The sequence below is a fragment of the Scyliorhinus torazame genome, chromosome 7 (assembly GCF_047496885.1).
Source record: "Scyliorhinus torazame isolate Kashiwa2021f chromosome 7, sScyTor2.1, whole genome shotgun sequence".
NCBI classification, from domain to species: domain Eukaryota; kingdom Metazoa; phylum Chordata; class Chondrichthyes; order Carcharhiniformes; family Scyliorhinidae; genus Scyliorhinus; species Scyliorhinus torazame.
This window is the reverse complement of record NC_092713.1, coordinates 24,075,559-24,100,206: the sequence shown is the minus strand read 5'-3', so window position 1 is coordinate 24,100,206 and position 24,648 is coordinate 24,075,559. Positions and strand designations below refer to the sequence as shown.

The 24,648-nt window shown below is 44.6% G+C and overlaps 2 protein-coding genes across 3 annotated transcripts in view; one reads left to right on the top strand and one right to left on the bottom strand.

Annotated features, from left to right (window-relative positions):
• Positions 1-2,989, bottom strand: part of LOC140426092 (heparan sulfate 2-O-sulfotransferase 1) — a 273,815-nt gene extending 270,826 nt beyond the window's left edge. Inside the window, exon 1 of one of the 2 annotated variants that reach the window (XM_072510440.1) lies at positions 2,538-2,989. In XM_072510440.1, coding sequence (XP_072366541.1) covers positions 2,538-2,661 — 124 coding nt within the window. In that variant the 5' untranslated portion in view covers positions 2,662-2,989. The remainder of the gene's footprint in view (positions 1-2,537) is intronic. The other variant, XM_072510441.1, reaches the window with a different exon arrangement.
• Positions 2,990-3,276: 287 nt separating this feature from the next.
• Positions 3,277-24,648, top strand: part of selenof (selenoprotein F) — an 86,657-nt gene continuing 65,285 nt past the window's right edge. The window contains exons 1-2 of the mRNA XM_072510444.1: positions 3,277-3,502; positions 16,755-16,922. Coding sequence (XP_072366545.1) covers positions 3,455-3,502; positions 16,755-16,922 — 216 coding nt within the window. The 5' untranslated portion in view covers positions 3,277-3,454. The remainder of the gene's footprint in view (positions 3,503-16,754; positions 16,923-24,648) is intronic.

Below are 24,648 nucleotides of genomic sequence, written 5' to 3'. Positions count from 1 at the left end.
AGCAAATGGGAACTGATGCACTGGAGGACAGCATTTTGAAGGTAATGATTCCTTATTAATAATGGAAATGACTCATTATTTTCACTATTTTCTAGAATTTTAAATACTGTCAGTTCAAAATGAGACAGCACAGTACTGCAGCAAACAAGCATGCACAACAGCATTCCATCCAATCTTCGACACCGAAGACAAAGGTATAAATATCTAATTTTCTGCAGTCAGTTTTTTGATGACTGATGAGACCATTGTTTTGCTATGAATAAACATTCACAGAGTAAACGATAGACCCCACAAGATAAAGGATTGCACAGCGACCACGCAGTAAACGGAAAATGGCATTCACATGGATTGCCTTGCTGTTCGCATCTGAAATTATTTTTTGGAAGTGCAACTCCTGAGAGGGGCAGAGTATGAGTGATTTTGCACATTTGGTCAAACGTCCTCGTCACAAACCATAAAAAAGGTGCAGAAACCAAAAGCAACCTTGTAGCATAGGACTGAACTTCAGCAAAAATGACAAACCATTCATTTACTGTAGCAGTTCAACATCATTTATAAAACTGTACCTTGCATGTCAATTTCTTGCAAAACAATAATGGAATAATTTAAAAGTCAGTGGCATAAATGTGTTGCATACATGACTAGGAGCGAAATACTTGGCTACCATTTAGCCCAACACAAAAATTCAGAAAAAGAACAAAGCTCCGGCAAATCACAAGGTCATAGGAAGCCAGAGATCTGGTTACAGGAATGGTAAACTAATTTCCTGATGCTCATTATTAACGGTTTCCACCACATATGGTGTTTTCATTGAAATTTGTTCAAATCAATTGTTATGAAAAACTTGGGATTCCTTGCCATTTCCAAGAGCATTGCTGTAACAATATTCTAAGAATAACATACAAATAAGCAAAATATTCGTTTGAGACACCAAGGAAAATTCCGCATTAATCATAGAGAAGGGACAACAGAATACATTACCCTGAATTACCTTTGGGGCCATTACCTTTCATGTGTCTTGTTTAAGTATCATAATTGATGCTTTGAGTATCAAGTAATTTTTTATTCAACCAAGTGCCCAAGTTATTCAGAACCAACACAGTAAACGGTGTTTCTTTAAAGTTAAATTACTCAACAAGACAGCATTTTCTTAATGATACAATTCCTGTCTAACTGTATTCTCCGCTCGAGTAATTTTCATCTTCCTCACACCGTAGGCAACACTTCTAGTCCAAACCAGTGACTTCCTCCCAATATCAAAATTGGTTGTTGTAAGGGAAGGGATGCAAATGTGACGAGTAAAAACTCCCTCACAATTTCCCTCTTTGAAGTAGAGCTCCTAGTCTCTGCAGCCTTCCTCCCCGAGATGGTTCAATTGGAACTGTATATTATTGACTATTAATGTTGGTGGCCTGTCTCAAGTCACAAAATATTTTAACAACTGATTTTCTAGGTCGGTAACATGTTAGTTAATGTATGTTCATGATCATCTGCATTTACCCATAAACAGATTTTGCACTCAACTCTAAAGGAATACCTGCACAGTAAATGTCAGTAGCCCCCTCAACATCTTTTTACATAGAATTTACAGCGCAGGAGGCCATTCGGCCCATCGAGTCTGCACCGGCTCTTGGATTAATTATTAAAATAACATAACTAATTGCTCAGCACAGTATTTTAAATTTGACAATTAACGTTTGGTTACATTAAAAAAAAAATACAATTTTCCAGGCCATCTCAATTATCTTTTTTAAATGTTCACTAATTCACATTTCACAGCCACCCTCTAGACGTTCCCCTTCTTGGGCTAAAATTCATTGCCCCCGCCAGCTGAGCAGAGACATCTCAAACAATTATCATTCCACTTTGCAAGTACCTTGAACAAGCATTTTTTTTTAAAAATACAATCGCACAGTGTAGAGTAATATGGCATGGGGCGCAATTCCCAATGGTACAGCGACTAGCCGAACTGCAACCATCCCGCTTTTGCAAATTAAACTTGCGGGGTTACTGGGAAAAAAACACAAATCAGAGCATACATGTATGCAATATGTGCACTGATTCGAAGTCGCAACAGACACAATCAGTGATTTAGTCAATACAACTCAGTTGCACAGCGATTGCAACAAACCCCATCTAGACCAGTGCTTTTTTTTTTTGCCCATTTAAATGGCAATGCACGGAGACTCCCAAAGGCAAGGTAAAATTTACTTTCTCTAAATTTTTGGGTAGGTAGGTAGGGAGGAAGCAAATGCTCCAGCCATTCAACATGGGCCTAGCCCTGGTGCCAGCTGCTGTTTCACGATAAGCATTTGACAAAAGAGGGACAAGACTTGTTCAGGCAGGGCAGCTGCTTTAGGGGCCATGCGACGTTCAGGGGGATGGTTTCGGGATTGGGAAATGGGTCTTCTTCTCATACCCACGCACACAAACATGTACATTTAAAGAATAAGAAAGCCTGTCGACATTCTGAATTGCGACCCAGCTCGGCGGGGTGTCCACCCTCCCCACACTCACACACTATCGTCCGGACTCACCCAGCTTCCCCCGAGATTCCTCCAGCTTCTGCACCTGGTTCTCCAGGAACAGCATTGCGATGACAAACGCCACAACGGCGAGAAGCTGCAATTTGGGCGGCATGATAATTCTTAGAAGCCCCATGAAATTATCAAGACATAACGCCAGCGGAGAGGGGGTTTTTTAAAAAAAAAAAGCGTTTGAAGGAAACCCACCCCCCTCAAGAACAGAGAGGGTCGGGCGGGGGGGGGGATCACCAGCGCCGAGAAAAGGTGAGGATTTTTCCCACTGCTGTGAGGCACATCGTCGGTGTCACTCAGGCGGAAAGTGAGGGTGTGTGAAGGGATCTTTTTCTTGCGAGCTTCTCGCCGGCCTCGATCCGCTCGCCAGGCTGAACGCTCTCGGCGTCTGATTACCCTTCGCCTCGCGCGCAGCCAACCGCCTCGCGCCCCATCGCGCGCCTCCCCTCGCGCGCCGCTGCCTTCAAACGCCAACCCCTCTCCGCCCGCGCGCGCTCCAAACACCGCGCGCGCGCGCATTCCGTCCACTTCCCCCATCGCCGCCGACACACACAGAGAGAGGGATCCGCCCTCCCGCGCTCATTGGGCGCCGCACTCCCCCCGATTGACATGGAAGGCGGCTTCTGCCGCCCCCATTGGTCCGCCTTCACGTCAATCTCAACTTCCTCCTCCTCCTCTTCCAGCCCCGTGGCCATCGACCGTGAATTTTGCTTTAGTCGTTTGCGTCGTCCGCCTGTGAAACGTGCGGATCCAAAAGGCGACGACGAAAAATCCTCCCATCCACTTCCTCCGAAATATTTAATTTGTTAAATCGGCGAGTTCGGAATGTGCATTTTAAATTGAGTACTGTGTGATAATTTTCCCTCAGGCAGGGTGAGCTGAAACATTTCCTGGTCTGGGGCTTTCGGTGGTTCAAGATGGCTGCCGAGGTTTACTTCTTCTGGCTCTTCCCCTTATTAAATGCGGTAAATATTGAGCACTTTGATATTTATGCTTTTGCCTCTCATTGCGGTTTATCGTTCATTTGCTGAAGGAAAGTTAACCGGATCTTGGACGGGTATTTCCTCACATTTCACTGAACTGGGCCTCGTTTGAGGAAATTCAACTCAATCCGGACATGGTTTGCTGACGTGGGCTGTAACCGTGCCCTTAACTATTTAAAACATAATGAGTCGATTATAATTGTGTTTCCAGCGTCCCCTTAAAAATTGCTTCATTTCGGATGTTCGTTGCAGTCGGATGATCGCAATCAGAAAGTGGCTGTCCATTAAACTTTTTTTCCCAAAAAAAACTTGGTTGGTCCCGAAGCAAGTCTTTGTACGTTATCTTCCCTTCCGCGTTATGATAATTTCCACATTCATTGTTTTGCGAATGTACGGTTAAATTTCAGTTTGTGCAGTAGCTGAGTAGTTTAGTGAAACGCAAGCATGCACCCCCCCCCCCCCTCGCCAACACGAGAAAAGACCACCAGGAAGTCGTGATTAGTGCACCAAGGTTGAGTTGTGAAAGCCTTAAGGTTGTAGAAGAAACGAAAGATTTATTAGAACTGAGGACACCCGCAGTTTTATAATCCCGAGAGAATGTTAAATTTGGAGTTTAATAGTTAAATCTTAATTTCTACACTGACGATACTGGGGCCATAACAAAACTGTTTGGTATATTGGGAGGAACTTCCTGCTGCTTCAAAAAACATCGACCAGGTTAGGTAAATATGACTTGCCCTTAAATCCGTTCTGACGTTCCTTAATTAGTCGACGTTTATCTACGTGACTGTTAATCTTGTCCCGAATTATCCTTTCTAAAAGCTTTTCTGCCACTGAGGTTACATGGGCTGGTCTGTAGTTTCTGGGCTTATTTGAATAAACATTTTCAATGCTCCAGGCCTCTGGCGACATCCCTGTGTCAAAAGATTATGGCCAGTGTCTTCACAATTTCCACCCTCCCTTCCCTCTGTATTTTCAGGTGCATCTGATTCAGTCCAAGTGACTTATCAACTTTTAAGCACAGCCATTACCACCGCCTTATGATTTTCCATTTAGCTCATTCAGCACCTCAATTGCCTAACATTTCACTATGACTTTAGTAGCGTCTTTAAGATAAATGCAAAATATAAGAACTAAGAGTAGGCAATTCAGCCCTCGAGCCTGCTCCACCACTCAATATGATCATGGCTGACCACCTCTCAGCTTCAACTCCACTTTCCTGTCCATTCTCCATAAACCTTCAACCCATGACTGATTATAAATCTGTCTCAAATTTACTGCCCGGCATTCACCGCACTCAGATAGTGAATTCCACAGATTGTGACCCTCAGAGAGAAGTAATTAATTGACGCAATGTCAATTAGAGGGGTGCAGTGCTCTGACTGTGAGATGTGGCAGGTCCGGGAGGCTTCCAGCGTCCCGGATGGCTTCATCTACAGAAAGTGCACCCAACTGGAGCTCCTCAAATAGCGCATGGTTCAGTTGGAGCAGCAGTTGGATGCACTTCGGAGCGTGCAGGTGGCAGAAAGTGTCATAGATAGCAGTTATATAAACGTGGTCACTCGCAAGGTGCAGGCAGAGAAATGGGTGACCACCAGAAAGGGCAGGCAGTCAGTGCAGGAATCCCCTGTGGTTGTCCCCCTCTCGAACAGGTATACCCCTTTGGATACTGTCCGGGGGGGGTGGCCTATCGGGGAAAACAGCAGCAGCCAGAGCAGTGGCACCATGGTTGGCTCTGATGTTCAGAAGTGAGGGTCAAAGCGCAGAAGAGCAATAGTCATAGGGGACTCTATAGTCAGGGGCACAGATAGGCGCTTCTGTGGACGTGAAAGAGAATCCAGGATGGTATGTTGCCTCCCTAGTGCCAGGGTCCAGGATGTCTCCGAATGGATAGCTGGCATCCTGAAGGCGGAGGGCAAACAGGCAGAGGTCGTTGTACATATTGGTACTAACGACATAGGCGGGAAGGGGCATGAGGTCCTGCAGCAGGAGTTCGGAGATAGGCAGAAAGTTAAAAGACAGGACCCCTAGGGTTGTAATCTCGGAATTACTCCCTGTGCCACGTGCCAGTGAGGCTAGAAATAGGAAGATAGAGCAGCTAAACACGTGGCTAAACAGCTAGCGTAGCAGGGAGGGTTTCCGTTATCTGGACCACTGGGAGCTCTTCCGGGGCAGGTGTGACATATATAAGAAGAACGGGTTGCATCTAAACTGGAAAGGCATAAATATCCTGGCCGCGAGGTTTGCTAGTGTCACACGGGAGGGTTTAAACTAGTATGGCAGGGGGATGGGCATGGGAGCAATGGGTCAGAAGGTGAGAGCATTGAGGGAGAAATAGGGAATAGGGCCAATATGGCTCTGAGGCAGAGCAGACAGGGAGAAGTTGCTGAACACAGTGGGTCTGGTGGCCTGAAGTGCATATGTTTTATTGTAAGAATTATTACGGGTAAGGGAGATGAACTTAGAGCTTGAATTAGTACTTGGAACTATGATGTTGTTGCCATTACAGAGACCTGGTTGAGGGAAGGACAGGATTGGCAGCTAAACGTTCCAGGATTTAGATGTTTCAGGCGGGATAGAGGGGGATGTAAAAGGGGTGGTGGAGTTGCGCTACTGGTTAGGGAGAATATCACAGCTGTACTATGGGAGGACACCTTGAGAGGGCAGTGAGGCTATATGGGTAGAGATCAGGAATAAGAAGGGTGCAGTCACAATGTTGGGGGTTTACTACAGGCCTCCCAACAGCCAGCGGGAGATAGAGGAGCAGATAGGTAGACAGATTTTGGAAAAGAGTAAAAACAACAGGGTTGTTGTGATGGGAGACTTCAACTTCCCCAATATTGACTGGGACTCACTTAGTGCCAGGGGCTTAGATGGGGCAGAATTTGTAAGGAGGGCTTCTTAAAACAATATTTAGACAGTCCAACCAGGGAAGGGGCTGTACTGGACCTGGTATTGGGGAATGAGCCCGGCCAGGTGGTAGAAGTTTCAGTAGGGGAGCATTTTGGGAACAGTGACCACAATTCAGTAAGTTTTAAAGTGCTGGTGGACAAGAGTGGTCCTAGGGTGAATGTGCAAAATTGGGGGAAGGCTAATTATAACAATATTAGGCGGGAACTGAAGAACCTTGATTGAGGGCAGATGTTTGAGGGTAAATCAACATCTGACATGTGGGAGGCTTTCAAGTGTCAGTTGAAAGAAATTCAGGACCGGCATGTTCCTGTGAGGAAGAAGGATAAATACGGCAATTTTCGGGAACCTAGGATAACGAGAGATATTGTAGGCCTCATCGAAAAGAAAAAGGAGCCATTTGTCAGGGCTAAAAGGCTGGGAACAGACAAAGCCTCTGTGGAATATAAGGAAAGTAGGAAGGAACTTAAGCAAGGAGTCAGGAGGGCGAGAAGGGGTCATGAATGTTAAATAATGGAATAGTTTTCTCATTTATGTTAAGTATCCATTAATTGACACTGATATGTAAAGGGGCTTCAGGTGGCCTCTGTCAGGTGGTGTGTTAAGAGTTTTGTGCAGAGGCTGCGGAAGTGAAATAAATGGTGTTTGGTGAAAAGGGACAAGAACTTTAGACTCTTCATTTCACAGCAACTAAAACGTCTGAAACGAAAGGTCATTGGCAAATAGGGTTAAGGAAAATCCCAAGGCTTTTTACACGTACATAAAAAGCAAGAGTGTAGCCAGGGAAAGGGTTGGCCCACTGAAGGATCGACAAGGGAATCTATGTGTGGAGCCAGAGGAAATGGGCGAGGTGCTAAATGAATACTTTGTATCAGTATTCACCAAAGAGAAGGAATTGGTAGATGTTGAGTCTGGAGAAGGGTGTGTAGATAACCTGGGTCACATTGAGATCCAAAAAGACGAGGTGTTGGGCGTCTTGAAAAATATTACGGTAGATAAGTCCTCAGGGCCTGATGGGATCTACCCGAGAATACTGAAGGAAGCTAGAGAGGAAATTGCTGAGGCCTTGACAGAAATCTTTGGATCCTCGCTGTCTTCAGGTGATGTCCCGGAGGACTGGAGAATAGCCAATGTTGTTCCTTTGTTTAAGAAGGGTAGCAAGGATAATCCAGGAACGACAGGCTGGTGAGCCTTACGTCAGTGGTAGGGAAATTACTGGAGAGAATTCTTTGAGACAGGATCTACTCGCAAATGGACGTATTAGTGAGAGGCAGCATGGTTATGTGAAGAGGAGGTCGTGTCTCACTAACTTGATCGAGTTTTTCGAAGAGGTCACAAAGATGTTTGATGCAGGTAGGGCAGTGGATGTTGTCTATATGGACTTCAGTAAGGCCTTTGACAAGGTCCATCATGGTAGACTAGTACAAAAGGTGAAATCACACGGGATCAGGGGTGAGCTGGCAAGGTGGATACAGAACTGGCTAGGTCATAGAAGGCAGAGAGTAGCAATGGAAGAATGCTTTTCTAATTGGAGTGCTGTGACTCGTGGTGTTCCGCAGGGATCAGTGCTGCGACCGTTGCTTTTTGTAGTATATATAAATGATTTGGAGGAAAATGTAACTGGTCTGATTAGTAAGTTTGCAGACGACACAAAGGTTGGTGGAATTGCGGATACCAATGAGGACTGTCAGAGGATACAGCAGGATTTAGATTGTTTGGAGACTTGGGTGGAGAGATGGCAGATGGAGTTTAATCCGGACAAATGTGAGGTAATGCATTTTGGAAGGTCTAATGCAGGTAGGGAATATACAGTGAATGGTAGAACCCTCAAGAGTATTGAAAGTCAAAGAGATCTAGGAGTACAGGTCCACAGGTCACTGAAAGGGGCAACACAGGTGGAGAAGGTAGTCAAGAAGGCATACGGCATGCTTGCCTTCATTGGCCGGGGCATTGAGTATAAGAATTGGCAAGTCATGTTGCAGCTGTTTCGAACCTTAGTTAGGCCACACTTGGAGTATGGTGTTCAATTCTGGTCGCCACACTACCAAAAGGATGTGGAGGCTTTAGAGAGGGTGCAGAAGAGATTTACCAGAATGTTGCCTGGTATGGAGGGCATTAGCTATGAGGAGCGGTTGAATAAACTCGGTTTGTTCTCACTGGAACAACGGAGGTTGAGGGGTGACCTGATAGGAGGTCTACAACATTATGAGGGGCATAGACAGAGTGGATAGTCAGAGGCTTTTCCCCAGGGTAGAGGGGTCAATTACTAGGGGGCATAGGTTTAAGGTGAGAGGGGCAAGGTTTAGAGTAGATGTACGAGGCAATTTTTTCCACAGAGGGTAGTGGGTGCCTGGAACTCGCTGCCGGAGGAGGTGGTTGAAACGGGGACGATAGTGACATTTAAGGGGCATCTTGACAAATACATGAATAGGATGGGAATAGAGGGATACGGACCCAGGAAGTGTAGAAGATTGTAGTTTAGTCGGGCAGCATGGTCGGCACGGACTTGGAGGGCCGAAGGGCCTGTTCCTGTGCTGTACTTTTCTTTGTTCTTTGCTGCTTTTCACAGTAACTTCATTGCAGTGTTAATGTAAGCCTACTTGTGCCAACAAAGATTATTATTACCTCTTATCCTAAAATTATGACCCCCCTCGCTTGTTCCACAAGAGGAAACATCCACTATACGTCTACTTTGTCCGTACTGTTTATCATCTTGTACACCTCAATTAGATGTCCTCATATTTTTCTAAAGTTGAGAGAGTACAGGCCTAAACTGCTAATCCCCTTCATAAGACAAACCAATCATCTCTGGAATCAATCTAGTGAACCTCCTCTAAACTGCTTCTAATGCAACTACATCCTTCCTCAAATACGGGGACTAAAACTGTGCACATTACTCCAGGTGTGGTCTCACCATTGCCATGTACAGTTACAGTGTACATTTCTTGCCTTGGCCATGCTCTTGCGTTTTGCCTCCAAACCCAGGGGAGGTGGTGGAATAGTGGTATTGTTGCTGGACTAGTAAATCAGAGACCCAGAGTAATGCTCTGGGGATCCAGGTCCAATTCCCACCACTGCAGATGGTGAAATGTGAATTAAATAAAAATCTGGAATTTAAAGTCTAATGACCATAAAACTATTGCCGTAAAAAAACATCTGGTTCACTGATGTCCTTTCGGGAAGGAAATCTGCCATCCTTGCATGGTCTGGCCTACGTGTGACTCCAGACCCATAGCAATGTGGTTGACTTTTAACTGCCCCCTCAAGGGCAATTAGGGATTGGTAATAAATGCTGGCCCAGCCTGCGATACCCATGTCCCATGAATGAATAAAAAATAAATAAATCCCTCCTTGGCCCCACTCCTTAAAAACCAATAGAAAGCTTTTGGAATCCTTTTTGTATAGGCTTCCAGACTCTTCACATAACCTCTCTGTTTCATGCTCTTTTTTTTTTCCTCCTTTGACTTCCCTCTGAACTTACTATATTCAGCCTGGTTCTCACTTGTCTTATCAATCTGTCATATGCCCTGTGCTGTTTTTTTCTTGCAGGGAGCTCTGGGTTTGTTTGTCCTACCTTTTGCTTGTGGAGCTTGTGCTTATTTTAAATCCTTAAATGAGCATCGTCTTTTCTGGGGGGAAAATCCCAGACTGCTTCACCTTCCCTGCTAAGTATTACCTCTGAGTTCTAGCATTTCTCTCCAGTGCCTTGATCTTTTTTTGATAATCAGGAGATTGGAAGCGTTCATCCGAGACCAAATGTGGTCTCACCAAGACTCTATACCAACTGACATTTCTCTGCTTTTCAATTCTACTCCAATGTACCTTTTTTAATGGGCTTATTTAGCCTACTTTTAATAATTTGATATCCGTACCCCTAAATCCCTCTGCTCATCTGCCCAATTTACACAGTTGTGTTCCAATGACTGGCCTGTTCATTCTTCCTACCAAAATGTAGTAGCTCATACATATTTAAGTTAATTTCCCAACTGCAAGCCCATTCTACAAATGCGTTATTTTTCTTATTAATTTATGGAATGTAGGCAATTCTGGCTCGGCCAGCATTTACTGCCCCTTCCTAGTTTCCCTTCAGAAGGTGGTGGTGAGCTGCCTTTTTTGAATCACTGCAGTCCTTGAGGCATAGGTACATCCACTGGCTGTTAGGGAGGGAGTTCTAGGATTTTGCCCCAGTGACAGTGAAGGAACGGCGATATATTTCCAAGTCAGAGTGGTGAGTGACTTGGAGGGGAACCTCCAGGTAATGGTGTGCCCAGGTATCTGCTGCTCTTGTCCTTCTAGATGGTAATGGTTGTGGGTTTGGAAGGTGCTGATGAACCTTGGTGAGTTCTTGCAGTGCTTCTTGTAAATGGTACACACGGCTGCCACTGTTCATCAGCGGCGGAGCGATTGAATGTGGAAGGGATAGCAATCAAGCAGGCTGCTTTTTTCTGGATGTTGTCAAACGGCTTGAGTGTTTTTGAAGCTGCACTCATCCGGGGGGGGGGGTCAAGAGTATTACATCAGACTCCTGAGTTATGCCTTGTAGATGGTGGACAGGTTTTGGGGGGTCAGGACATGAGTTACTCGCTACAAGATTCCTAGCCTCTGACCTGCTCTGGTAGCCACAGTATTTATGTGGCTAGTCTAGTTCAATTTCTGGTCAATGGTAACCCCCAGGATGTTGATAGTGGGAGATTCAGTCATGTTATTACCATTAAGTGTCATGTTTTCCTGCATATTCTTGCTGTCCTCTACCCTCAAATTTGTTTTGTGTTCAGATTTTGACATTGTACTTTATATTTCTGAGCCAGCACAGTTCATGCTCTGCTAGACACAATACACCAGAGATTTTGACCTGATACTGCTTTTGTTGTAAAATATCAAGCTTTTCCTTGTTTTTCTTCAGTTTTCTCAATTTGGACTTCGTATTTCTTTTTCCCTTATTTTTTATTTAAAAAAAAACATGTGGTGCAATTATGTCTGACAATTTTTTTCCAAAAATATACCTTATTCATAAAATTTGTAGAAGTGCATTAAATAGTTACAATTTAACATGACATAAAATACAGTTTTGTTTGTTCGAAACATGACATGGGGTGGCACAATTAGCACTGCTGCCTCTCAGCGCCAGGGTCCCAGGCTCAATTCTGATCTTGGGTGACTGTGGATTTTGCATGTTCTCCCCATGTCTGTGTGAGTTTCCTCTGGGTGCTCTGGTTTCCGCTCTCAGTCCATCGATGTGCAAATTAGGTGGATTGGCTGTGCTATGATTCCCTTTCATATTTGAAGGTTAGATGTGGTTGCAGGGATGGGAGGGGGAGTGGGCCTTCATGGGGTGCTTGTTTGGAGGGTTGGTGCAGATTCAATGGGCCGAATGGCCTCCTGCACTGTAACGATTCTGAGGGGCCGCTCGACACCTGCCGTAAGACATTATATTCAGTGTATGTTGACATTTCATGCCTGTTGTGAGCAACTGCCCAACTCTGGCAGCTGTTCCCCCAAATCACAAGTCAGTAGTGTGATAGATGAGGGCAACTCCAATAACAGTCAAGAATCTCCACACCATCCAAGACCAAGCAATCCCCTTGATTGGCTCTCTTCCCACCACTGACACAAAGTGGCAGCAGTTTGCACCACCTACAAGATGCACTGCAGCAACTCACCAAGGCTCCTTCAACAGCACCTTACAAACCTGTGACCTCCACCACCTGGAAGGACTGGCACAGCAGATGCATGGAAACTGCACCACCTGCAAGTTCCCCTACATCTGTCCAGTCCATCACACAAACCCAACTGCCATCCATTGACTCACCTTCAATCTACACCTTCCGCTGCCTTGGGAAAGCAGGCAGCATAATCAAAGACCCCTCCCACCCGGCTTACTCACTCTTCCAACTTCTTCCATTGGGCAGGAGATACAAAAGTCTGAGAACACACACAAACAAATTCAAAAAACAACTTCTTCCCCACTGTTACCAGACTCCTAAACAACCCTCTTATGGATTGACCTGATAAATACTACACTCCAGTATGCTCCACCCGATGCCGGTGTCTGTATTTACTTTGTGTACCTTGTGTTGCCCTATTTTGTATTTTCTTTTATTTTCATGTCCTAAATGATCTGTTTGAGCTGCACGCAGAAAATACTTTTCATTGTACCTCCGCACACGTGACAATAAACAAATCCAATCCCAAGTCGTGCACCATCCTGACTTGGAAATATATCGCTGTTTCTTCACTGCTGTTTCAAAATACTGGAACTCTCATCCCAACAACACTGTGGGTGTTCCTATGAAACGTGGACTGCGACAGTTCAAGAAGACAGCTCAACGCCACCAAGGGCAATTAGGGTTGGGCAGTAAATGCTGGCCAAGCCAGCGACACCCACATCCCATGAGCCTCTAAAAACAAGATTCTCCGGTGCATACCACCTGTGGGGTTTTACATGGTTTCCAACCAGAGTCATACTGCTCCATTTTTTGGCAGGTCACTGTCTCACTGAGAGAGAAGGAAACATTGGTGGCTAAATTGTTTTCTCGGCCACTCACCAACAGTTCAAAGGCAGTTTTGTACATGGCCAAAGTTTGTCAAGAGTTTAAAAACTGCTCTTTCTATTTTACCTACTTCCTATTCTTTTAACATTATTTCTGAAGTAGTTAACTTGCTATTATATTGCTCCTCTGGGACAACTTACTATCTTAAAGGTGCAGTATAAATGTGAATGTTGTTGAATAGTACTTTCAGACATCCTGAGGGCATGGTAAAGTACTGAGTTCATTGATTACTTAAGAACAGATTGTGCAGGATGTGAAATATGGGATTGACTGCCTTTTAAAAGACGTGTTCCAATCGCACATTTAGTTAAAGTACAAGTGCATTCATATTCCTCTAGTTTAGCATTGGCACAAATCTGAAACTGCTTCACTCTAGTGCTAAACTTTGAATGTAAATTGGATGCGTTTATGCAAACAGACTGAAGCAGAATGCGACACTGTCCTTAAGGGGATGTTGGTTTGCTTTGTTGTTTGTTGACAAAACCGCTTTGCACCAATAATATACAAACCACAACATCTCTGCCCCAGTTCCTCGTCTGTGTTAACTAATCCCAGTCACTGCGCTAGAACACTATATTTGATTTTGCAGCATCCCTGGCGAAGAAATATGGGGCAGTCAGCCAGGACTCTCACTCTTGGTAACTATCCACTAAACCTTTTGGAACATTTGTACATGTGAATGTTGAGTGAGAGCAGAATGCTGTTCAGTTTTAATGACATTTACATACATAATTAGCATTTTGGCTTGTGATTTGAATCTCTCAAAAAGACTCTAATACAAAAGCAAAATGCGGCAGATGCTAAAAACAAAAAGAAAAATATCAGCAGGTCAGACAGCACCTGTGGAGAGAAACAGAATGAACATTGCAGTTCAGTGATCTTTCATCAGAACTGATGAAAGGTCAGCAACTTGAAACGTTACCTCCTGTTTTTCCCCACAGATGCTGCCTGACCGGCTGCATTTTTCCAGATTATTTTTGTTCTCGTTGAAAAGGCTGAACTGTTGGAGCGCTGCTGGTGGCCATGGAACCTCCCGCCTTCAGGAGAAAGTTGGGGTGAAGGAATCATTTATTGAAAAGAAAGCAGATAGATCCGTCCAAGATGGAAAAGGGTGTTCAGATAGGTCAGCACGTTTGGAGGTTTACCATTGAGAAGTTGAAATTGACTGTTCTACCCCAGTTTCATCCGTGCTACCTTTTGAGGGAAAGTTCAGTTGTACTTTTGATTTGCAATGATTGCTTCTTGAGTGTTGGGGCAATTTTTATCACATTGCCCATTTCAAGAAAGCAGTGAGCACTCATATTTGACTGCTATAACAAGTTACTGAAGAATGTGGAGCGAAGTTTTGTGGACTGAGCAAAGCACTGAAAATGAGCTGAACTTGTGCCAATGCATAATGAGGCCCATCATTTAGTCCTATTTAAATACAGTTTTGGTTTCAATCTTTGTTATTTTGAAATCCCTTTCGTTCTCTCTGAAATCTGGGGGCTTGGTTGAACAAGGATAATGCAGATATAGAATTTTAATTGCAGTCTTCTGCCATCGCCTAAACTGACTGCAGCTTTGAGCATTAACTAACTAACCTGCGGCTGCCGTTCTTGGATTACTAGCTTTCATTCTCTAATCAAGACAAAAGACTTGCATTTGTATAGCACTGTCATAACCTCACGACATCCTAAAGTGCTTTGCAGATAATGAAGTAATGACAAAGCTTTTTATAAATATTGTATGTCCAAAAAATACATTTCATCTTTCTGAAGCATTGTTTTAGTATCCTAGTTTGTAAAATCCTTAGTTACAGAGGCAGATTGGGGCAGCTCAATCCTTTTGAGGCCTTTCAGTGCTGTTGAGAAACTACGATATGTCAATACAAGTCATAATATCTGGAACTCCCTCCCACACCATCATAACCACAAAGCTGCCAACTGTTACTGCTTGGGAGCATTTATTTCTGATTTTTCCACCAAGTGTCTCAGAATCATTTATGTTTGAGAAAGTTTCCAATCATTGTAGCTGTGGTTGGTCATAAATCTCTCTATTTTCTCCAATAATGACAGTTCTGAAAATTCACTTGTCACCTGGTGACCCTGTCGCTTCTAATTGGACTTGTCACAAAACTGTCAGCCGTTTAAAAATTCTGTAGCATGTGAATCTCGCTGTTCCTCACTATTGCAGAATACAAACGTGCATCTTAAATGGCTGGCTTTAGCATGTCTGCATATATACATTTTGGATGAACCATCTATTTTTTATCCTTGCAGGGTTTATTTTGCCTGTCCTGTAAAAGTTTATGGCGTACCAACTAATTCCCCACTGTTGGGACAAAGTACAATATAAATTTGGAAGGATCTCCGTCTTTGCATGGGGAACAAAAGCACTATCGGGATTTTCAAGCATACAGTTGTGTAAAACAAAAATTGTCCCGGATCAATTGTGATGACCATTCCCTCCTAATCAGTGTGTTGACGCTCGTAGGGTTTTTGAAGTACCTATTGTGGTTTTGAACTTGCGTGTAATGTTCTTTAGGGTGGCACAGTGGTTAGCACTGCTGCCTCACAGCGCAAGGGACTCCGGTTTGATTCCGACCTTGCCTGACTGTCCGGGTGGAGTATGCACGTTATCCGCGAATCTGTGTGGGTTTCCTCCGGGTGCTCCGGTTTCCTCACACCGTCCAAAGATGAGCAGGTTAGGTAGATTGGCCACCCTAAATTGCCCTAGGTGTCCAAAGATTAGGTGCGATCAAGGATAGGGTGCGGGTGGGCCTAGATGGGGTTTTCTTTTGGACGGTCAGTACAGACTCGATGGGCCGACAGGCCTCCTTCAGCACCGTAGGATTTCTGAGTTTGGGATTGGATGTAACTCCTTTGGTAAGTTACAAGGAGTGGCTTTAGTCTGAAGACCCGCACATCCAGCCATAGGAACAGCTTCTTCCCCACAGCTGCAAGACTCCTCAACGACTCCCCCTCGGACTGATCTGTTCCCTGTAAGAACACTATTCACGACGCCCTATGCTGCTCTTGCTCATGTATTTGCTTTGCTTGGCCCCTTGTTCCACACTGTAATCAATCACAGTTTGTCGATGTACCATGTGTCAATGTTTACCTCTGGCAACCATAATATAATTTAGAATAAAGACCATTTTCTTAATGGTGGATGGAGTGCTAATCGAGACTGCTTTGTCCAGGATGAAGTGGCATGTTATTCCAGCTGCAATAACCCGCATGCTGTGAGCATTTCATCACATTCTGGATTTTGGCCTGTAGTAACATCGCTTTAAGGAATCCGAAGGTAAACCACTCATCGCAGATTATACAACCTCTTGATTTTCTCTAGTCAACATGGCATTTATGGAGGTGGGTCAGTTGAATTTCTGATTGTGACCCCATGAATGTAGTTGGAGGAGGAGGGATTTGACGATGGGAATGTTGAAGAACAATGGTTCAGCTCTCTTTGGCGTGGACATTGTTTGTCTCATGTCAGCTCAAACCTAGAAGTTGTTGAGGGTCACTTTTGCTGATCTCTCTTTTTAGTTTTATCAATTTAATTCAGGTGTGTAATCTCTCAGTTTTTTTATTTTCTGGGATGGGTGCATCGCTGGCTTGGCCAGCATTTATTAACCACCTCCAATCGACCTTGAACAGGTGTTGATGAACCATCCTCTTGAACTGTTGGAGTCTATATCCACCATGCTGTTAGGAAGGCAAATTACAAATACTAATTGATATCTTTCGATTTCCAGTTGATTGATAGTACGTGTGTGTCCATATTTTCAGGTATCTATGTGTGGTGCAGATCTGTCATCGGAAGCCTGCCGTGAACTTGGTTTTTCCAGTAACTTGCTCTGCAGCTCTTGTGACCTCCTGGGACAGTTCAGTCTCAACCTGCTGGACCCACACTGCAGACAATGTTGCCAAGAGGAGGTCCAGTTAGAAACTAAAAAGGTATTGCTTTTTAAATTAAGTACTATTATAAACAGAATAACTCGGATTATTTAGTTGTGTCTAGACACGATCGGCAATTTTTGACTTCCAAATTCGCTGTGTTCAATTTGTTGTTTGAGTAGTGTGTGGTGGGTCGTGGAGGCCCATATCACTTTTAAACGTGGATGCAAAGATATTGGCGAAGGTGCTGGTAGGCAGGAGGAGTGCCCCCGGAGGTGATAGGTGAAGATCAGACGGGGTTTGAGAGAGGGAGGCAGCTCTTTTCGAACATTAGGAGCGTATTGACCGTGATTATGGCACCGGCGGAGGGGAAGGAAACACAGGTGGTTGTGGCATTGGACGCCGAGAAAGCGTTTGACCGGGTAGAATGGGGGTTCTTGATTGCAGTTCTGGAGTGGTTTGGGATTGGACCAAGATTCGTGGACTGGGTAAAGCTACTGTCTGAGGAGCCGAGGGCGAGTGTCCACACAAATAGTATCAGCTCAGAATACTTTACTCTCCACCGTGGGACTAGGCAGAGATGTCCTATGTCCCCCCTGCTGTTTGCGCTCGCGATTGGGCCATTGACCATCGCGTTAAGAAGTTCGGAATATGGAAAGGGATAGTGAGGGGAGGGGGATAGAGCATGGGGTGTCATTATATGCCAATGACTTGCTGTCATGCGTGTCGGAACCGAGTGTGTCAATAGGAGGAATACTGGAGCTGCTTTGGGTGTTTGAGTCTTTCTCGGGTACAAATAAATCGAGACGAGTGAATATTTTGTGGTGTCTCGGCCGGGGGGGAGGGGGCTGCCATTCCGTAGGGCAGGAACTCACTTTAGATACCTAGGGGTGCAGATTGCTCGCGATTGGGGGGGCTCCATAGGTACAACATTTCTAGTTTGATGGGGAGGGTGAAAGCTGATCCAGTGGTGGGATGGTCTCTCTCTGTCACTGGCGGGTGGGGTACAGGCGGTTAAAATGATGGTGTTGCTGCGATTTCTGTTTATTTTCCAATGCTTGCTGATTTTCCTGCCAAAGGCATTTTTTAGAGAGATTGAAGGGATGATTACCTCGTTGAGATGGGGAGGGATGGTGGCCAGAATTAGAAAGGTGCTACTATAGAGAGGAAGGCAGCCAGGGGGTTTGGGTCTACTGAACCTGTTGCATTATATCTGGGCCACGAATGTGGAGAAGGTACGGTGCTGGGTCAGAGGGGTTGACCCCCAGTGGGTCAGAATGGAGACGAGTTTGTGTAGGGGGTCTGGATTGAAGACGCTAGCAACAGCGCCACTCCCGACAGCCCCGGGAAAATACTCAGGAATTTCGGTAGTAATAGCTTCGTTGAGAATTTGTAGGCAGTTTCGCCAGCACTTCGGGTTGGGGGCAGGGTCAAGGGAAATGTTGATTCGGGGAACCATAGATTTGAGCCAGGAAAGTGGGATGGAAATTTTCGGAGATGGGAGGAGAAAGGAATTAGGACACTAAAAGATTTGTTTCTTGGGGGTCGGTTTGCAGGGGAGAAGGAGCTGGGAGCGAAATATGGGCTGGAGCAAGGGGAAGTATTTAGATACATGCAGGTTCGAGACTTTGTCAGAAAGGGAGGGGGAGGGGGGGGTTGGTGGTGGAGGCAAACCACGTTCATATGTTTTGGTCCTGTCCAAAGCTGGAGGATTACTGGAAGGAGGTGTTTAGGGTAATCTCTCAAGTGGTGAAACTGAAACTGGACCCTGGCCTTCAGGAGGCCATAATCGGGTTGTCGGACCAGCCGGGGTTGGAAACGGGTATGGAGGCAGATGTTGTAGCCCAAAGGCAGATGTCGTTGATCACCTGAAGGCAGATCCCTGTTGGGATGGAGATCAACCTCTCCACCCTGTGGCGTGGCGGGAATTACCTGCTGGAATTCTTAACACTCGAAGGTCAAATTTGAACTGGGGGAAAGGATGGAGAGGTTCCAAAATTCATGGGCGTTATTCATTATGCATTTTCGAGAATTGGATTACATCTAACATGAGGAGGTGTGTGGGGGGAGGGGAACTGTGTGTGTTAATGGTGACTATGGGTGATTTCTGATTCCTTTTTGTTATTTGTTCATGTTAACATGCGGGCTAATGTTTTGGGGTTTGGTGGGAGGATGGGATTATTGTTATTGATATGGGGATTGACATTTCATTCGTTACTGATTATTGTTTATTGTTGGGTGTAAATTTGAGAGAAAATGTGAAAAAGGAGGAGAATAAAAATATTTTTCAAAAAAGTGAGTAGAGTGTGTTTTACAAATCATGAGAAGTGAAAGTGCTCTGATGATGCATTTAGATGCTATACTGAGATAAATGTTTGAAAGCTCCACAAAGTAATTTAGTGTATGCATTCTTTCGTTTTTATCTCTCACACCAAGAACTGTTTATAATGATGGGTAATTTAGTGGGATGTGTTCTTTGGTATTGGTGTATCATTTTGCGGCTTCAGATGATTAACCTCCTAAACTCAGTGAAGATGCCAGCTTAGCAATGTGAATTGATGTCAAATCACTTGTTTCCACGGAGATAATCTCCACTTTTAAAACAAATAGCAGGATTAATGTGAGCCACTAATAATGTTGCGTTTAATGTTAGGTGTAATTTAAATCCACCTTCTTGACATCTTAAGGCTTGAACCTTATGAAGTGTTTGCAGGATCAGCAAAGCAACTTTTATTTCCTGGAGCTTGTTTAAATCTGGTTATTTGGTGTGTTTGAGTGGTGGCGTTTCAGATTCCGTGTTGATGTCGAATGGATTTTGAACTGCTAAAGGGAATGGTAATTACCAGCTTCTTTCTCCACAATTGACTGTCCGTTTAAAACGCCTCTCCTGCCCGCTCCACCTTACCTCCAGCAATGAGCCTAAGGAACTTGCAGACTTTGTCACTGAGGTTCAGACCATCTGTTAAGTGGCCTCTGGCACTGTTCACCTTCGCCCCCTGACCCGACCTTCACTATGCCCTAGACCAGAACGTTCATTTTTCTAAGGTTTCTCTCCTATTTCTGTCCATTCTTTTCACCACCACCATCCCCATCTCCCCGTATTCTCTCCAAACTCATTTTGTCCTGAGACTCACTTACCTCTTGCTCTTGACCCCGTTACCACTGAATGGCCACCCACACAGCTACCTTTGCAGACCCCCTGTGCAAGCTGATTCTGCAGGTAGTTCCTTCAGCATGTCTGCAGCCTTTGATAGAACATACAATGCAGAAGGAGGACATTCGGCCCATCGAGTCTGCACCGACCCACTTAAGCCCCCTCTTCCACCATATCCCCGTCACCCAATAACCCCTCCTAACCTTTTTTTTGGTCACTAAGGGGAATTTATCATGGCCAATCCACCTAACCTGCACGTCTTTGGACTATGGGAGGATTCCGGAGCACCCGGAGGAAACCCACGCAGACACGGGGAGAACGTGCAGACCGCACAGACGGTGACCCAGCAGGGAATCGAACCTGGCGCTGTGAAGCCACTGTGCTATCCACTTGTGCTACCCTGCTGCCCTCTAATAAGCAGAACCATCCTCGTCAACAACTCTTCTTCGTTGTCCAGCTGAATGGAACTATCCTCACAGGTTCCCCTCTTCTTTCTCTGTTCATAGCCAGGTTCAGTTGTTCCTTTTTGCTCTGTCACTTGAGCACGTTCCTCGGCTCAGAGCTGTGAAATCCATGTGAAATCAATCTTGATTTGGCATCATCCAACTGTGCAGCAGTCCCTCCAGACTGCACTGGACTGTCAACCTAGATTATATATAAAAGTCTCGTGGTTCACTGGGCTGATTCCTGGGATGAAGGAGTTGTCTTGGAAGAAAAGTTTGGGCACGTTGGACCTATAGTCATTTGAATTTAATAAAATGAGAGAAGATTCTGAGGGGATTTGACAAGGTGAATGCTGGGAGAATGTTTCCTCTTGTAGGGGAATCTAGAACTGGGGGATTCAGTTTCAAACTAAGGGTCTCCCATTTACGACTGTGATAAAATGGGATTTCTTCTCAGAGAGTCCTTCGTCTTAGGAATTCTCTCCTGCAGAGAGCAATTGAAGCTGGGTCATTGAATATATTCAAGGCCAAGTTAAATAGTTTTTTAATCTGGAAGGGAGGGTTTTAAGAGACAGACAGGAAAGTGGCATTATGGTCACAATCAGTTAAGTCGTGATTATATTGGTGAAGCAGGATCAATGGAACAAATGGGCTACTCCTATTTCCTGTAATCTTGTCAGTGGAGCTCAAACTCTCAATTGCTGGCTGAATTGAGAGTGCTGCCATTGAACCAAGGCTGACACATTTACATTGATACCCCATAAACCTCATTTTCCACCTGCAGAAAGCAACCTTTTATGCTTTCGAAGGATCATTGATTATCTTTGGGATCATATTTTGCACTTTCTTCTGGTTTGAGTTGCACAAATATTGAGTAATTCTGTATTTTCCATATGAACACTGGGATCTGCTGCCAATGTGGTTTGATTATTGAATGACCAGGTTAAACATAAATGTGTCGCTGCTGGTTATTTTCATGTCTGTGAACAGGCTGAACAATTAAAGTTGAGGTTTTTGTTATCGCTGACTGGGGTGGACCTTCCCATTTGAAGGGAGGGGGACGGAGAATGTAGTTCCCAGCTGAAAAGTTGAGAATAGCAACTTGAAATAATTGCATGTGCACAGCTTTTATTTTGAATAGAACTTTGGAATATATAAGCAACTGCGTTATAATGCTGTACTGGGAGCCAGTGTTGCTGAATTGTTCAGAAAATAGTTCTGCTGTGAAATACTGAATCAAATAAATGTTTTGCAGTTCACACAAATAACATTTTGGAAACCTCCTTAATTTTCAGTGGTGATGGAGAAGGATGTGGCGGTGTTGGGCTGCTATTTTCTATGTCAGTAGTTTTACCATCCATATGTTTAACGATCATTTGGAAATGGTCAATCATCCCTTCATGACAGTCGTTCATTGCTCTTGGTAAATTGTTAATTTTTTTCATTTGTTCAGAGTCATCATGTGGGCTCTGCTGACAGGACCAGTGCTGGTCCTGTCAGCAGAGCCCACATGTTGCCCTTGAACTAAGTGCTCGGCCATTTCAGAGGGCAGTGACAAGTCAACTTGTGTAACATGTAGGCCAGACTGGGTAAAGACCACAGATTCCCTTCCCTTAATGACATTGATGAACTGGATGTGTTTGTTCTTTTTACAACCATCAGTGATAATTGGCATGGTCTCCATTACTGAGACTAGCTTTATCTTCCAGATTTATAAATTGGTTTTAAATTCCACCAGCTGGCCTGGGCCTCTGGATCGCCAATCCAGTGACATTTACCTTTGTGCCACTGCCTCCCCAAATATTGATTTTATTTGCTTTCATTTCAAAGATACTGGGCTGGATTCTCCGCTGTCGGGATGCTCTATTTTGCCGGCAGCCCAGGGGTTTCCCGACGGGGTGGGGCTGCCCCACAATGGGAACCCCCATTGACCAGCTGGCGAAACAGAGCATCCCGCCGGCGTGCTGAACCAGAAATGAGATGTGGCGGTTTGGCGAATCCAGCCCACTGTTTGATTAATATTATAAAGTTCCTTTTCACAGAATCACAGAATCGTTTGGTAGTGTAGAATTTTGAGTACTGCTGAAAAAAACATTCTGTCAAAGCTTTTCATCTTGCACTCATCAGGAAAATCTTAAGAATACTGATGTCAGGTGAAAAAACAACTTTATAAAGTATGCAAAAAGATTGGTTGGCAAGTGAACTCTGATTGGTAGAGGCATTGCCATGGAGAATGCACCAGTTGGAGAATGCACCAGTTAATGGTGATTGACAGTTAACTGCTTGTTTGAGACATTGTTTGAGAATTTAAACCAGGCAGTTTGACTCTTTATAGTCAGGACATTGTCCTGAGGAATAAAGCAGCGAATGGCTATCACTTGTTTTTCTGAAACAGGTGCAAGGTGTATATGTTCTTGCTATCAGCAAAGAACATAACCCTACGACCACATACGCAAACATTCTTCCTTTTCAGACACTGAGAAACTGGAAGCAATATTCATGGCACAGCTGAGGCCACTCTGCCCATTGTGTCTGTGTAGGCTGAAAAATCTCCTCTGTACACTGTCTGGAGTAATTGCACCCTTTCTGTATGGCCAGAAACTACACGCAGCACTCGAGTGTGGTTTAAACAGCATTTTATATAGCTCTAGCAAACCCCCCTTGCTCTTTTATTCTGTGCCTCAACTAATACAATAAAGTATTCCATATGTCTTTTTAACCACCTTTTATCGACCTGTCCTGCTGCCTTTTGGAAACTGGATATGTACTCCATACCTCACTTCCTCTGCGCTTCACAGTATCCTTCCAGTTGTTTGACTGCCCCAAATGCATCCCCCTAAACTTCTCTTGGTTGGTATTTGGCACTTTTCTGCCCACCATTGATAGCTTCCTGTAGTCTGCAGCTACCCTCCACACTATCAACCACTCAGACAATTTTTGTGACGTCTACAAACGTGTTGATCGTGCCCCCTAAATTGAGTCTAAATCTTTAAAAGCAGGGGACCTAGTACTGAGCCCTGTGGAACGCCTGGCAACCGTTACCCTTCATTTCCTGCCACTGAACCAATAGCTTGTAAATTCCCCTGAATCCTATTGGCTTTTTTTAACCAGTCTGCCATGTCATACTTTATCAAAGACCTTGCTAAAATCCATGTCGATGACGTCAACTGCACTACCCTCATCAATCGCTCTTGTCATTTACCCAAAAAATCAATTTAAGTTAATCAGACACGATGTTCCCTCAATAAACCCATGTTGACTATCCTTGATTATTCTGTGCCTTTCTAAGTGACCGTTTAACCTGACTCAAGACTTTGGTGGCGGCATGTAGGAGAAGGTCATATACTTAGTAGCTCCCGCCAGGGTACTTGTTTTTTTGGTCCTTTTTGCCAGATTCCCGAGCAGTTTGGGTGAACAAACTCTGCCTAGCTAAAGGTTAGTGAACCCGTCGGCAAAATAATGTTGAAAATTTCAACAAAATACCAGTGGAAAGAAAGTTACAAGTGGAAACCTTTTGACGGATTCAGTTCATGTGGCTCACCAGTAGGGAAGATGGCAGACTCATCTTCAGTGGGTGCAGTCGTTCATTTCACGGTGGATATGCTGGCGGAGGTACTGGTCTCTGAGTTTGAGAAGCAGCTTTGGCAGCACTTCGAAAAACAAGGGCAGGTGATGAAACTCTCAAAAAATTGATTGAGGATTTGGGAGACGGTGGAGAAAATCTTGGAAGCTGCAAAAAAGCAGGGAGAGGTGGTGAAGAGTGGAGAAAATCCTGTCAAAGCACAGGGATCAAGTCACTTTGCTGGAGGCTGAGTCTCATTGGTGGGGGAGAGAAACAAGATCCTGAAGGTGAAAGTGGATGACCTGGAGAACAGGTCAAGAAGACAAGACCTCAGAATCATGGGGTTGCCGGAGGGCCTGAATTCCATTGAGTAGTTTTCTCAGATTTTTAGGAAGCTGTTGTGGGAGGGGTGGGCGGGGGAGGGGCAGATGTCCCATCCAGATTGGATAGGGCCCACCGAACTCTCCAACAGAAGCCTTGGTGAGCAAGTCGTCACAGGCAATGGTGGTATGATTCCACAGCTTCCGAGAGAAGAAAAGGGTCCAACAGTGAGCCAAAGGAAATTGGGACTGTGGATGGGAGGGGAGCACTGTTCAGATTTATCAGGGCGTTGGCATTTTTGGAGAG